Source organism: Syngnathus scovelli, chromosome 4 (assembly GCF_024217435.2).
Source record: "Syngnathus scovelli strain Florida chromosome 4, RoL_Ssco_1.2, whole genome shotgun sequence".
NCBI classification, from domain to species: Eukaryota; Metazoa; Chordata; class Actinopteri; order Syngnathiformes; family Syngnathidae; genus Syngnathus; species Syngnathus scovelli.
The window spans coordinates 20,006,268-20,019,092 of record NC_090850.1 but is presented as its reverse complement, the minus strand read 5'-3'; the positions used below and the strand labels follow the sequence as shown (position 1 = coordinate 20,019,092).

The window sequence follows — 12,825 nt, the reverse complement described above, 5'->3', positions numbered from 1 at the left end:
ATGTTTTATTTAACATGCGAAACTGACAAATCTTCAGGCAGTCGAAGAGGCAAAGACTACCACCAGGTGTCACATGTCTACGAAGTGCATCCGACAAAATACTCTTAAAATAAAAAATTCTTGTTCTTTCTATTCTTGTCTAGCTGAAATGAGCCTGTCTAAAGTGCGTATGAGTTCCTCTTCAAAAAGAAAAGAAGCAAACATGGTGAAGCAGCATTTAGCTGTTACGCTGCACACAAATAGGACGTACGATGGATGGCGAACATCACCAAGTTGAGAGTTGTGAATGCAATTTGCGCGTACAGATCTTCTACATGGAATCCAGCGATCCTTACGATTGGCCGGGAGTCGGCTGTGTTCGCTCTCACAACGGCGCAAACGCCCTCTTCTATCTGCTCTTGATTCAATGACCTTCACAATCAAAAAGTCTGGCTCACGCAAACACTTGGATCAAATGAATTTTATAATTTTGAATGAGAGCGTGCGAGCTTCAGGCCTACATCGTAGTCCGAGGCACATCCGTTAAAAAAAAAAAAAAAGCTTACATTTTCTATAAAATTAAAAGCGAAGGCAGCCTTTGATCTTTTAATCCGCCCGCTCATAAGGTTGCGAGATAAGCAGCCGTGACTAACGTCTCTCTTTCTAATAGTCTTGAAAGAGCCGAGCCCACATAATGAGCCCTTTTAGCCCCTTTTGAAGACATATTGGACTCAAAGACCAGATTTAGCGGATCTGGCATTCAATGGACGCCTTTGGATAGTCCACCGGGAGCGTTGGTGTCGCTATATCGCTCCAGGTGGGGGGGGGGGGGATCCTGGAGCTCCTTTCTGTCTTTATTTATTGAATGTAGCAATGACACACCCTTTTAATCATTCAAATGAAGAGAGCGGGCTCCAAGAAACTAGATAGCAAATTGGAGACTGCAGAGTTTAAAATTGCAACATGGAGAGCAAATAGCGTGTTAGCATGTGTTTACAGCCATGCATACTGAATACTAGCTTCTTCTGATTTTCTTTGACCATGATGGGCCAATTTTTATGGGATCTCGACATGAAAGAGGTGGCTTCTGATGTCTTGAAAACGCCACAGCACTGAGCAAAGCCTCCTGACGCCGCCTCGATGGGTGACGGAGCCGCCTGCTGTTAACTTGTAACGTAACTGATGCTTTTACCTTGTTAAAGATGCTCCCTGCTTGGTGAGCTGGCTAATATGTCTTCTCCCACTGTGTGGAATATTTAAAAGGATTTCAAAAGGAGGAAAGTAAAGATAGAAACTGTTTGGATCGGGAAAATATCAAAAACACACACCCAGTCGACATGCTAATGCTAGCAAACATGCTAATGCCAAACTGCTTTATGAGGCACACCAAGGCCAAATACTAACAATGAACTCCGGTTGGCCTTCTTCTTCTTCCACTTCTCCCTCGTCTGAACAATGCCAGGAATGCTGCGTTTGATTGATGTCGTCTGTCTCCATCTCTTGGCGGCGCCTTTGCTTCGCAGATGTCTTCAGTATGTTGGCGAGCGCGCGTGAACAAAGAGTGAAAACAGGGATGATGTGCGAGCGAGCGATGACACGTGCGGTAGCAAACATAAGCCCCTTTCACGACGTAAATTTGTTTGCGCGTGTCACTTTAAACAGCTTACGCAACTTGTCTGATCCAATTTGATCATTGTCAAATGACAAAACTTTGTACTTTGGTCTTGGTTGTAGATATACAACAACCAAATGTGTTAGCATTGGACGTGCCTGTATTTGACTCCATAGTCTCGACTTTGCTGTAACAATCCAATCAACAGTGTTTTAGCTTGTTGCACTGCATTTTACCCTCCAAACATGGCTCCTCTAAAGACACATATTTTGCTCCTTTGCGTTAAACATCAATGTTTTCTCAGAAGCGGGGGTCTCGCCTCCTTTGCCAGGCGTCCCTCGGGGTGCGTCTGAGCGGCGGTCCCGCCTGTCTGAGCGGCGGTCTCGCTTGTCCGAGCGTAAAAAGCGATCGGTAAGCTAATTGGCGGCGTGGAGAGGAAGATGGCGCCCGTCGCCGTCGTCTTCCATCAAACGAATCGCAGCGGGGCTTTGATCGTCATGTTTTATTCATGTCATTACGACGCCTGCCGACGTCGACGCCGGGTTTGAAGATGAAGCGGGCCCGTGTCAATTAAAGCCATCGCACATTTTTTTTGAAACGCTGAAGATGGCACAAAAGCCTCTGTGATGTGTAGTCTGATCAAATATTGTTTCCTATTATTGTTTACTCGCAAGCAGGAGGCGCTCCAGTTAGTTCCAGATCACTTTGAGGCACGGCATCACAAGACAGAACGCCGCTAACTTATCAGAGAGCGCTTTCAAAAGCTCGCCGCCGAGCCAAAAGCTTTGGAATGTGTGTGATCCTCAAACCAGACCGCGCTGACAACATGCTTTCAACTGTGTCACGATAGACACACATCGTCCTTTTGCTGACTTACTCTGTTCAAATATCTGCAAAATATTTCGCAAGACATCATCCATCCATTTTTAATACTCGCTTGTCCTCATTAAGGTGAGCTGGAGCTTATCCGAGCTGACCTTTGGGTCACCATGACGCTAGCTAAGCTAATGAGCTAACAAGTGATCATATTTTTTTTTGTCTAGACCTAACCAAGAAATATTTCAAAGAAAGCTTTACTCTTAAAAGTGGGCCGGTTGTGTAACTCCAGATCAAACCCCAAACATCCAACAACAACGACGTTTGATTATGTTCTCAAAGGTGAAGCTCGGACAACTTTGTTTTCTTGTTTTCCATGTGGCCAAATAATGCGAGTTTGAGTCTGAAAGTAAACGGCGAGCGCATTTGATCAGCGCGGTCAAGCCACCGCGCCCCTCAAGAGGATTTACGTGCGTAGACGACATGAAAGCAGTGAATCCTCGAGAGTTTGAAGTTCTTCGTTTAAACTTAAGAAGATTTAGATCAAAAGGTTAGAAAGGGAGGGGAGGAAAAAAATACGCTCACAGGACGGAGGGGGGGGTGAAGAAAAAAAACACGTAGCCTTCACGGTGCTAAGCTGCACAAGTTCACAGCCGCGTAGGACGCAGGACTCGCTGAGATGAAAGGCTTGAGAAGACTGTCCGTCCGTTCATTTGGATTCAAACTGACTGAACAAAGTCAAAAGAACGACCGCTTTCTCGCAACTAAAAGCTCTTTCATTGGCAAAAACAACTTTTCACAAAGCTAACCATCACGCTCGACCTAAACTCAGTCCTAAAACGAACTCAGCTCCGACTTGTAAGTCGACTTGTTTTCACGACATTTTTTTCGACGAGATGGAAGAGAGAGAGAGAACTAAATGTGACGGGAGATTTGAATCGTTCCTTCCATTACTCATCATGGGGAATGTGAGGTTACTGGCCAACAAACAAGCTAACGGCTGTTTGAAAATTACAGTTGTTTGTTTACATTCAACCTTGAGTTGCCGCCGCATCACTGGAGTCCATTTTGCCTCCTGGCACCCTCACACTGGTCGTTTCTTGACCCCACTGACTTTGAACTTGACCTTTTCCCAACAGGGACAAAAAATAATTCCATTCATTTATTATTATTTTGTCATTTTTAGATTCATGGCGGGTTTTTTCTCATATGCTTGTGAACTAAAGCTGAGTTGAGTAACCCTCACCCCTCCCCTTAACCCAACCTTCACCTCGCCGTTGCCCTAACCATAAACCTTACCCTGAAACTCGCACTCAGTCTAACCCTAGCTTTCCATACTCTTTGTTGACATGGCAAAGACATTCCAGTCGGTCCTGGTCCCGCGTTGGTGCTCAACAGGCTTTTTTTTTTTTTCCTCCCTTCCATCTTCCATCTGGCGACCGTACAAAGCTCCATCACTGGCACTTTTGGATGGGCCGGCGAGGGGTTCTGATGCCAAACGAGCTGCGAGCCGTTGTTCTTTTCATCCCCGTTAAGCCACTTGGCCCGAGGCGGTGTCGAGAACGACACAAAGAAGAAAAGGAGGCCGAGCGGGGACTCTCGCCACTTCATCCTCGCACCCTCTCTCTCTCTCGATGTGCAATGCGAATCCTTTGAGCTCTTCATTTACATGTATGCCAACAGGCCTTTTAATGCATTTAAAAGTTGGACGGCGTTCAAAGGGAACTATAATTCCTCCAGAAACGAGCCTTTTGAAGACTCTATCTTGTTCTTTCTCTTCTGGCTAATCTCGTCGTTCCTCGCCGCGCTATGCCAATTTTCCTCACCGCCAATTAAGCTTGACATTAGCATAAAACTGTTTTTTTTTTTGTAAGAGTGGCAATGAACAGTGTTCCCCGGCCAATCCTTAGTCTTCCTGTTTTCTTACGGTTACCTAACGGGAATAACAAGGCCGAGGACTTCATTAATAACCTGTCAACATGTTTTCTTTTCGAGCTCCCCCACTGTGCGCCATTGCCGATTTTAGCTATTAATGCGCCGCGTGTCGGCGCCGGCTTTCATTTCTCCCTCGACAGAAGGAAGAAGAAGTAGCGGCGGCGTAATTGCCATGAGGAGCGTTATATGAATCAATTAATTATTGGTAGGGCGCGTGGCAAATTGTTTTTTATGAGCTACAAATGTGACCCAGAGGAGAAATGTAACGCGGGTTTTTTCACTTTTTGTCATACGTTCTAGTCAACTACAGATGCCGACGAGAGGCGTTTATTATTATTTTTGGAACATGATTAAATAATCGGGAACCTGATCTGGTCCGAAGGTGTAAATGTGAGATTGAATTCGCTGATGACCATTTACAAGATGCGTCACCAAGGGAGCACAAACGGGATCATTTTTGCCAACTCAATAATTTCCTTGTAGACGGGGGGGAAATAAAAGAAGACTCTCCCGTCTGGAAGTAAATTGACAGAATGCCACCCCCTACCCTCCACCCCTGAAGTGGGCGAGCGCGCCATTAGCAGCAAGTCGCTCGCACTGATCGTCAGCATTAGAAGGCGCTTTCAACTCCCGCTGGCTGTCAGCAACTCTGGCAGCTCTTAGGCAGCTTTAGCTTCGACTCGGCAGCTTTGCGAGAGAGGCGGCGGTCTGGGGGCTGGTGGAGGAGGGGATGACAAAATCAGTTTCTTGTGCGGTGGATCTGTTAAAAGAGGCTTCGGGATCAAAGAAGGCCTAAGTGGGTCAAAATTACCTTGACCGTCTGAGAGCAGTCAGATTTCCAGAGGCGGGGGCGGCGGCGGGGGCGGCGGGTAATCTGCAATGTAGAGAGCAGATTAACATTTTACAAAGAAGATTCCACCCCAAAGTCATTAGATCAAAGCTTCCCCCCCCCCCCCCTGCCGTTTCTTTTTCTCTTCCTCTCAAACGGATGCCAGTGCTTGGAAACACAAATACTGTCATTTGTTACCGTAGTGGAGTTTTCATGTGTCGGCACTTTACGAATACTCGAATGTTATTTCTACTAACTTCAATGGGAAAAGTTGATTTGCCATACGAGCGTTGTCAGTGAATCAAAAATCTTTTTGTGTTTTGCACCAATGTAGGACAGTTTCGACAATAAAGATTCCAAGGCTGAACTCACTGTTTTCGCTCTTCTGCATCCTTTGCATGCCTCTCTTTCGACTTCAATCACGAGTAAAATGTCGGGATGTATTGACGTACATCATCTTTCCGCACTCCATCAGTGAGTGTTGTAATTTGTGCCCTTGCTAATTTGAGCCCGGCCTTGAGTCCATGTGAGGCGCCCCTCTTAAAAGACACGTTTGAAGCCTGCCCGTCGCCTCGTTTCAAAGCTGCAGCTGTTTTTTTTTTTTTCCCCCTCCTGGTGTTTGGCGGCTTTAATTGATGTTTATTTTGGAATGGGGGGGGGGGGGGGTGTCCGGTTCTTCCATGCAAATGTCCTACATGCGTCGACTACCGGGTCAAGGGAGCGCTCGGCTTTAGCATGTGCAAAGTGGTGTGCTTAGCGAATGTACAGTTCACGTGTCGTTACAATAATACTAAAAACAGGATTCACGGCTACGTTTACACATTAGCACGCTTGCCAAACGTTTTTTCCATCATTTTTTTTCCCAATCGCATTAGCTGTCAAAATAAACTAAAAAATGGCTGCTGTTTTTATTGAACTTTGACTGACTGATAAAACTGCAAGTTTTTTTTTCCCCAAGATTAGGCACCAAGTACAAAATGGCTATCAATCAAATCACTTTGAAATGCCAGATAAATATGTCAAGAGATATACGGTACAGTAACGTAAGAAACATATGCACTTGGCACAGGCAACGCTGGAGACATCCTTGGAGATGAATCGACGCAAGTGTCCTGTTTTGTCTCTCACACAAAATGGTGGGAGGACAAGCCGGCATGGAATAGGCAGGGGACAAAGTCAACTTGGAAACTCTTTGACTTTGGATGTAGTATCAGAGGCCACAAGGAAGGGTGGTTGTTTGTGGGGGGGGGGGGGGGTCGTCGGGTCTTGATGGTTGTCACGGAGGAGGTCTTCCGCTCGCTCCTCGCCATTTTCCCACCAGTCCTTTTCGCCCAGCCGACGGGTTGAGCTGTAATTGGGAGCAGATGAGGAGGCCCCTGCGTGCCTCCACGCTGATGTCAACCCGGCTGAGGGAAACACATGGTGGCGAGGAGACGCTGAGCGAGGACGGGGTGCACGTGGCCAGAAGACATTATCGTTTACCTGCCGCCTCGGTTCATTAGAAGCACCTGTGGCTAAAGCCAAACTGGGACTAACCTTTTGACCTTCTGGACCTAGAGTTGACACCTCTGTTCATCACTCCATTTTTTAGTTAGTTTGTAAATTTGTCAGCAGGTAGGTCTGTAGGTAAGCTGTTAGCCGTTCGCTAGCTTGTTAGCAAGTTAGCTAGCTTGATCAGTCCGTCGGTAAAGCCAAGAACAAGACTGGTATGAACTAGAATTAATTTATATAAATTATTAAATATATATATATTTGAAGATTAATATATTGGCTAATCCAATCCCGCTACATCCTAACAAGGCACGTATTAATGGCGTGCTGAATTTACATGTGCCTGATGCAGGATGACATCACCATTGCCCCCTCCCTTCACCCCCCTCCCACATTGGTGGCCCCGACCTGCCTCCCTTGTCTGTGGGAACACCACTTCATTACGTGGAGATGAATTGCCTTATTGTGAAAAGCTCTGGCGGAGTTGGTGCTGGACATTGGGGGGAATCATTCGGTGACCCAGCTTCAGGGGTCAGTACACCCTCTGTTTGGAAAACATCTCACGTAACGCATCGCTGGGCTGACTGGCCGGGTCCTCTGAGTCGAGGGCTCTCTCGTAGCCACGCCAGCGACACGAGGGACACGAACGGCAAACTTCATACCCGGTCATTTCGATTCAAAATAATACAGGACTTAGTTTCTTCGTTGCACCCTGACACTTTGACGCTCTTAAGCTATTCTTGGATAAGTGAAGCACTGCGGATACTTTCCGGTTGGACTGTAACGCCACGCCCTCCATATTGAGTGTGACCCCCCAGACTAAAAGGACTTCACTGATGGTCATTCACGGGCTTTGATGGCAGCCATGTGTTTGACCTCGCTCAGAGGACACATCGGATTCTTTTATCAGGTGCAGCTTTGGTGGAGGACTTTGCGCTTGAATGTCACTGCAAACGTCATTGGTTGGATAGCGGGTAAACCAGGTCATCATTTTCACCCACACCCCGGCCGCCAGTCCCTCAACCAGACAACAGTTTATTTAGCTAAGCCCCGAGACGTGGGCCCGCCGTGGAATTCATTACCCGCGGGCCGTTAACAGTCCGTTGGTGTTTGGAATACTTTGAGCAGCCTTTGATATCACGTTCGACCGCAACCCGGTCGCAGAGGCACCTCGTTCGTATTGCAGCCGGTGTTGGATCACGTATTTCCACAGCCAACGTGTTGACACGGCGTTACAGAAAATTTAATTATTGCCTTGACGTTCAGGTTACATGTCAACACATTAGTTCAGCTAAAATGGGACCGTATCGTATTTCTCATGAGCGTTGAGCCGAGACACCTGGATAATGCATTGGATGCCGACTCTCAAGAAGTTGGGAGATCAGCACGCTGAATCACTTCACCATATCTATTTGATAGTGATTACTACTTTCCTATGCAGAGATGGCTTTGGCGCAATCTTGTGGTAGCTGAAAGAATTACAGATTTTTTTTTTTTTAGCGAGGAGCTTTTATAGACTGACAAAAACTCTAATAGGTAAATTTGTGAAAAGCAATCCACGGACTCGGCGAGGGGGTCAACCTTTTAGTTTTCTGCTAAGTTCTCCATTTAAGTGCGACTAGCTCTAGCTTTCAAACAGGCATGCCCCGAAACTCAAAATAATTCCAACACAACAAAAAACAACATTTATGTGTGTGTGTGTGTTCTTGGCCACCCCACAGATTTGTGCCTGTAGCTGCTTGGCAACAACAACAACCCCCCACACAAAAAAGTATTTTGGAATAAAAGCAATAAAAGCAACATTTTCTTCAGCGGCTGTGAAAATGCCTCTTACAATGAACAAATAAATAATAAAGCACATGTTTCCTTTTACGGCACTCTTTCTGGCACAAGTGGAGAGCCGGCCTTGAAGAATAAGACATTAATAACACAACAAAGATGTTGGCGGCGTCACTTTTCTTCCTCCAGCTGGCGTCTCTTGCTCAAAGCAACCACTGGAGATTTTTTTTTTTTTTTTTTATTACATTGTTCTACATCCCCAGAGGGGAAATATAGCGTATATATGAAAACCCTAAACATGCATGTGTACCGTATATAAATATGGCCGACTTTCTACCAGCAATTCTCTAGCACTGCGTCATTTTGAAATACAGTCTTGAATCTTGTTTAATTCGTTGGATGAGCGAGCTAGTAACTTACTCGTATTTCAAATTATTTTTGCCCATTGAAATGCCATTAATTTGTTCCAGCTCTCCAAAGAACATAAAAACACAACAACAAAAAACATTAAACAAAATATGAAACATGAACAAAAAGAATGCTTTAAAAAATAAATAGAATTATTTTACCATGTCACTACAGTAAGCAAAAAAAAAACCCACACAAATAAATAACTAAATAAATAAATAAATAAATAAATAAATAAATAAATAAATAAATAAATACAGAAAAAAAGTCCAAAAGTGTTCGTGAGTAATTTTAAAAAAAATCAAAATTGTGGTGCTTGTAAGTCATTTTTCATAAAGTCTATACTTACCTATAATCACTTGTAAAATTGTACAGGTGATGCAAGGTGACCGACCTGGCCAATGCTGCTCGCATCGTCAAAACTCCCTCGCTCCGCCCCCTGGTTGTCATGGTTGCAATAGCCCTGTTCTAAGTGGGGTTGGGAGGAGACAGTATGGCCCCCCCTCAAAACTGTCTGATTTCAGTGAGGCAATTATAGATTATGACATATGATGTAAATCTTTGGGGTATTTAAAAAAAAAAATCTGTTTCTGTCGCCATCTGCATGCCAAGGCCTCAAATATCCACCAAAGGTTTGGTGTGAATTTCGCTATGAAGATAATGGCCGAGATTTTTTTCTTCTACTTTTTAACCCCTCGTTCCAGTGAGAGTCTCTTTGAAGCCTCTCAGTCCTGGTGGCTGCTCTTATCTCAGGAAGCCATTAGTTGATCTCCCTTTCTTTTCTTTCACTGGAGTCAGCTTTTATGGCCCGGCAAGCTTTTTTTTTTGGAGAGCTTCTCCTTGCCCCCTTCCCCGTTCCGCCTTCCGTATCGTCACCCCCGCAACACATGACAGCCTGTGTAATTAATGAGCATCATAAAGCCTCTCTTTTCTATTAGCTCGCCATTAGTAAACCTGGCAAGGCTGTCATTTTGGACAAAAACACACAGCTCCTTCATTTGATCCCCACATCAAAGGGGGTACCCCGCTGTTTTGGGCTGAATACACTAATTGTGTCCTCGTTCTGGATGGGCCCACAACCCCCCCACAACCCGCCGCTTCAAAAAGCCAGCCAGCGCTGAAGGCAAATAGTAGCCAAGCATCGATTCTGTCAGCCTACATTTGCAGAGTTTGCGGCATTTGCCACCATTACTAACCAAAAGTGATGGCAAGTACCAATAAAAAAAAAAAAAATTGCACTGTATTCAAGGAGACTTTTAAATTTCAGACTTCACTTCTGCCACGATGAGTTACCGCCAATCGGGCCTGGTTGGGTGTTTTATTCCCAAGATTAAAAATACACAAATACATTGAGATGTAAGTATTAAGCCCATTTCATGCTCATCTTCACAAAGCGGCGATATTAACGGTACGATTTACCGACTAATCCCGTATACAAGTTTTTTTTTTCGCTTTACTTTTTGATGTTTGCATAAATTAAAATCCTCTCACCACCTTCACTGTCCTTTGCCACAGCTTAATGATTTTCCCGCTCAACGTGACAAAACAAATTAAGGCCAGAACAGGCTTAAAGCGGCTTACTGTAACTCTTTGAACCACAAATGATGCTACTGAATATTTGCTGCATGAATAGTATACATAAAAATCAAGCCAAAGATGTAATGCGTTGTAATTTGACACTCGGTTGCAATATTTTTTTTCCTATTGGGTATAATATAAATCATTTGTGTAATATTATTAAAGTTGTTGTCACCATTTTTTGGCACGTTGAAGGACCCACGCACGCCAGGCGAGCTTTTCCGGACCGTCCGCCTAACACGCCACACGCTGGGTGGACACAATGGGGCCCCGAGTCAGGAACCGACACTGTACTCCAGCGCCGATTGTCTTGTGTCCTTTACAACATCTTTTGTTCCCGCGGATAAAAGCGACATGTCGGAGCTTTTTAAGCGCCCGGCAGCTGCTCTCCGCATCCTCTCCCCGGACCAACCCACCCCCAATGCGTCAGCCTCCTACGATGTTAGATGGACAAACCATTAGGCTGGTTTTACACTGCGGCGCCGATGTAGTTTAAAAAAAAAAAAAAAAAAAAAAGGGCTTATTATAAGCAGATTCTGTTTTTCATCAAAGCTTTTGCCTCTTGGTCACAAGAAAGCCCCGCTCCTGTCTTATAAGGTCATGGAATTTGTCTCGGAATTTTGAAGTTTGATTCTTTGGGTTTGATGTTGGTTTTACTTCGAACTAGTAAATATTTTGGAGGCAAAATCCAAATATGAAACTGTAAAAAATAAAACTCGTCCTGAAAAAGGCTTTTAAGTTGCAACAACGTTAAAAATATAATTTATTGATTGACATTTATGGCAAAATAATTTACAGAGTTTGAATTTTACTTTTAAGTCGTGGGACAGTACAAGGGATAATTAGTTCTAACAAATACCAATTCAGTCATTTATATGATATCCAGAAAATCATGACGTGAGAGCCCAAGAATGGCTTCCGGCGATTCTGGTGATTAATCATAACTGGAGTCTTTGCGCTTCAAAGATGGATATATGGACCCGCTCCTCCGTTGGCCCCCTTTCAAAGGACAGGAAGTGTGTCACATGGACAAGATTTTTTTTCCCACAAATATTCGGGCCCATTCCTGGAATAACAACATCTCATCTGTGTGTCTAGTTCAAAGGCCAGCCTAGTTCCTCTTGGTACAACATGTGATGATAGAGTCAGGATGTGGGAAAACACTGAGTGGCATCCCCCATGCCGCCTCCCCTTCCCCGGGAGGACAACATGTGGCCTATCGTCTTTTATACCATGTGAAACATCTTGAATGGACTTGGTATCTCAATGAGAAAACAAAACTGTTTGGCATTGGAAACCTTTTTGGGGCGGGGGTGTTTTTCTTAAAGGGCTAAAAATAAATTGGAAATTTCGGTGCCCGCAATACTTTTAGGGATGTTTTGCTACTTTTAATTTTTTTACATGTAAAACAACTGCTCGGAAACATGCATTGTATTTAGAGTGCTCTATGAATAAAGTTAAGTTGACGTTGATTTATTATTTCAAAGCTATACGAAACATGCCCCTCAATTCATGTTTCATTTACGATCTAACATGTAGGATCTATCAGCCATGACAGGAAACACTGTGTAAATGTAAAAAATGAATGAAGAAGAATATTATGTGACACTTTTTAACTAAGTGAAATAAATAATGGCACCTGCTATTTCGAGGGCATCTGACAGAAATGGGACAAGAAGCATCCGTGTCATATTTGTGTCCGTCTATCATATTGCACCTCTGCTGACGTCTGTCTTTCTTTATGTATTAGTGATGACTTCAAAAGAACATCTCGACGCCTTTCATCTGCTGCTGCAGCCACCCGAAAAGAATAAAATAAAAGAAAAAAACTGTAGATTTTTCCAAAAAGAGCTTTTCATGTCAAAGAGCAGATGTGCAGTGACCACAGACCCCCTCCTCCGTGACAGCCCTCTCGTCCCCTGGGAGCCTGGCCTTTTATGCTGAATGCTTTCTTAGTAACCACTCAAACTGCCTTTTATCCTCTTGGGTACATTAAAATTTGAATTTAAATTACATTACATACCCATCCATCCATTTTCTATACCACTTATGCTGTTCAGGTCCACAGTGTGTCTATCAAGCGGAAGTAGTCGGAATACGTATTATCATTTATTTTATTGTGAAAGGGCTTAAGCGGATGTTGACTGTTGCGATACTGCTAACATCTTTCGAATCACCCTAGCGAACCCCACCGACAGCTCAGACGCTTGTTTGCTCACCAACCGTGCAGACGTGTTTGAGTGTGCGACCGCTGCTCCGCTCTCTCCGCGGACTCTTTTCGGATATCTCCCGCTGTCTTCGCCCACCCACTTTGACGGTTCTTTTCGGACTATATTACTCCGTCTGATGGTGTGCACCGATGCCGAGAGATGGGTAAACTGCACTCGAAACATGGTGA

General features: G+C 44.5%; 1 protein-coding gene across 3 annotated transcripts in view; it reads left to right on the top strand.

Moving 5' to 3' along the window:
- Positions 1–12,825, top strand: part of nkd1 (NKD inhibitor of WNT signaling pathway 1) — a 35,415-nt gene that overhangs the window by 3,517 nt on the left and 19,073 nt on the right. For 2 of the 3 annotated variants that reach the window (XM_068650535.1, XM_068650536.1), the window contains one exon: positions 10,117–12,821. In XM_068650535.1, coding sequence (XP_068506636.1) covers positions 12,797–12,821 — 25 coding nt within the window. In that variant the 5' untranslated portion in view covers positions 10,117–12,796. Of the gene's footprint in view, positions 1–5,302; positions 12,822–12,825 lie in introns of those variants that run through there. The other variant, XM_049718830.2, reaches the window with a different exon arrangement.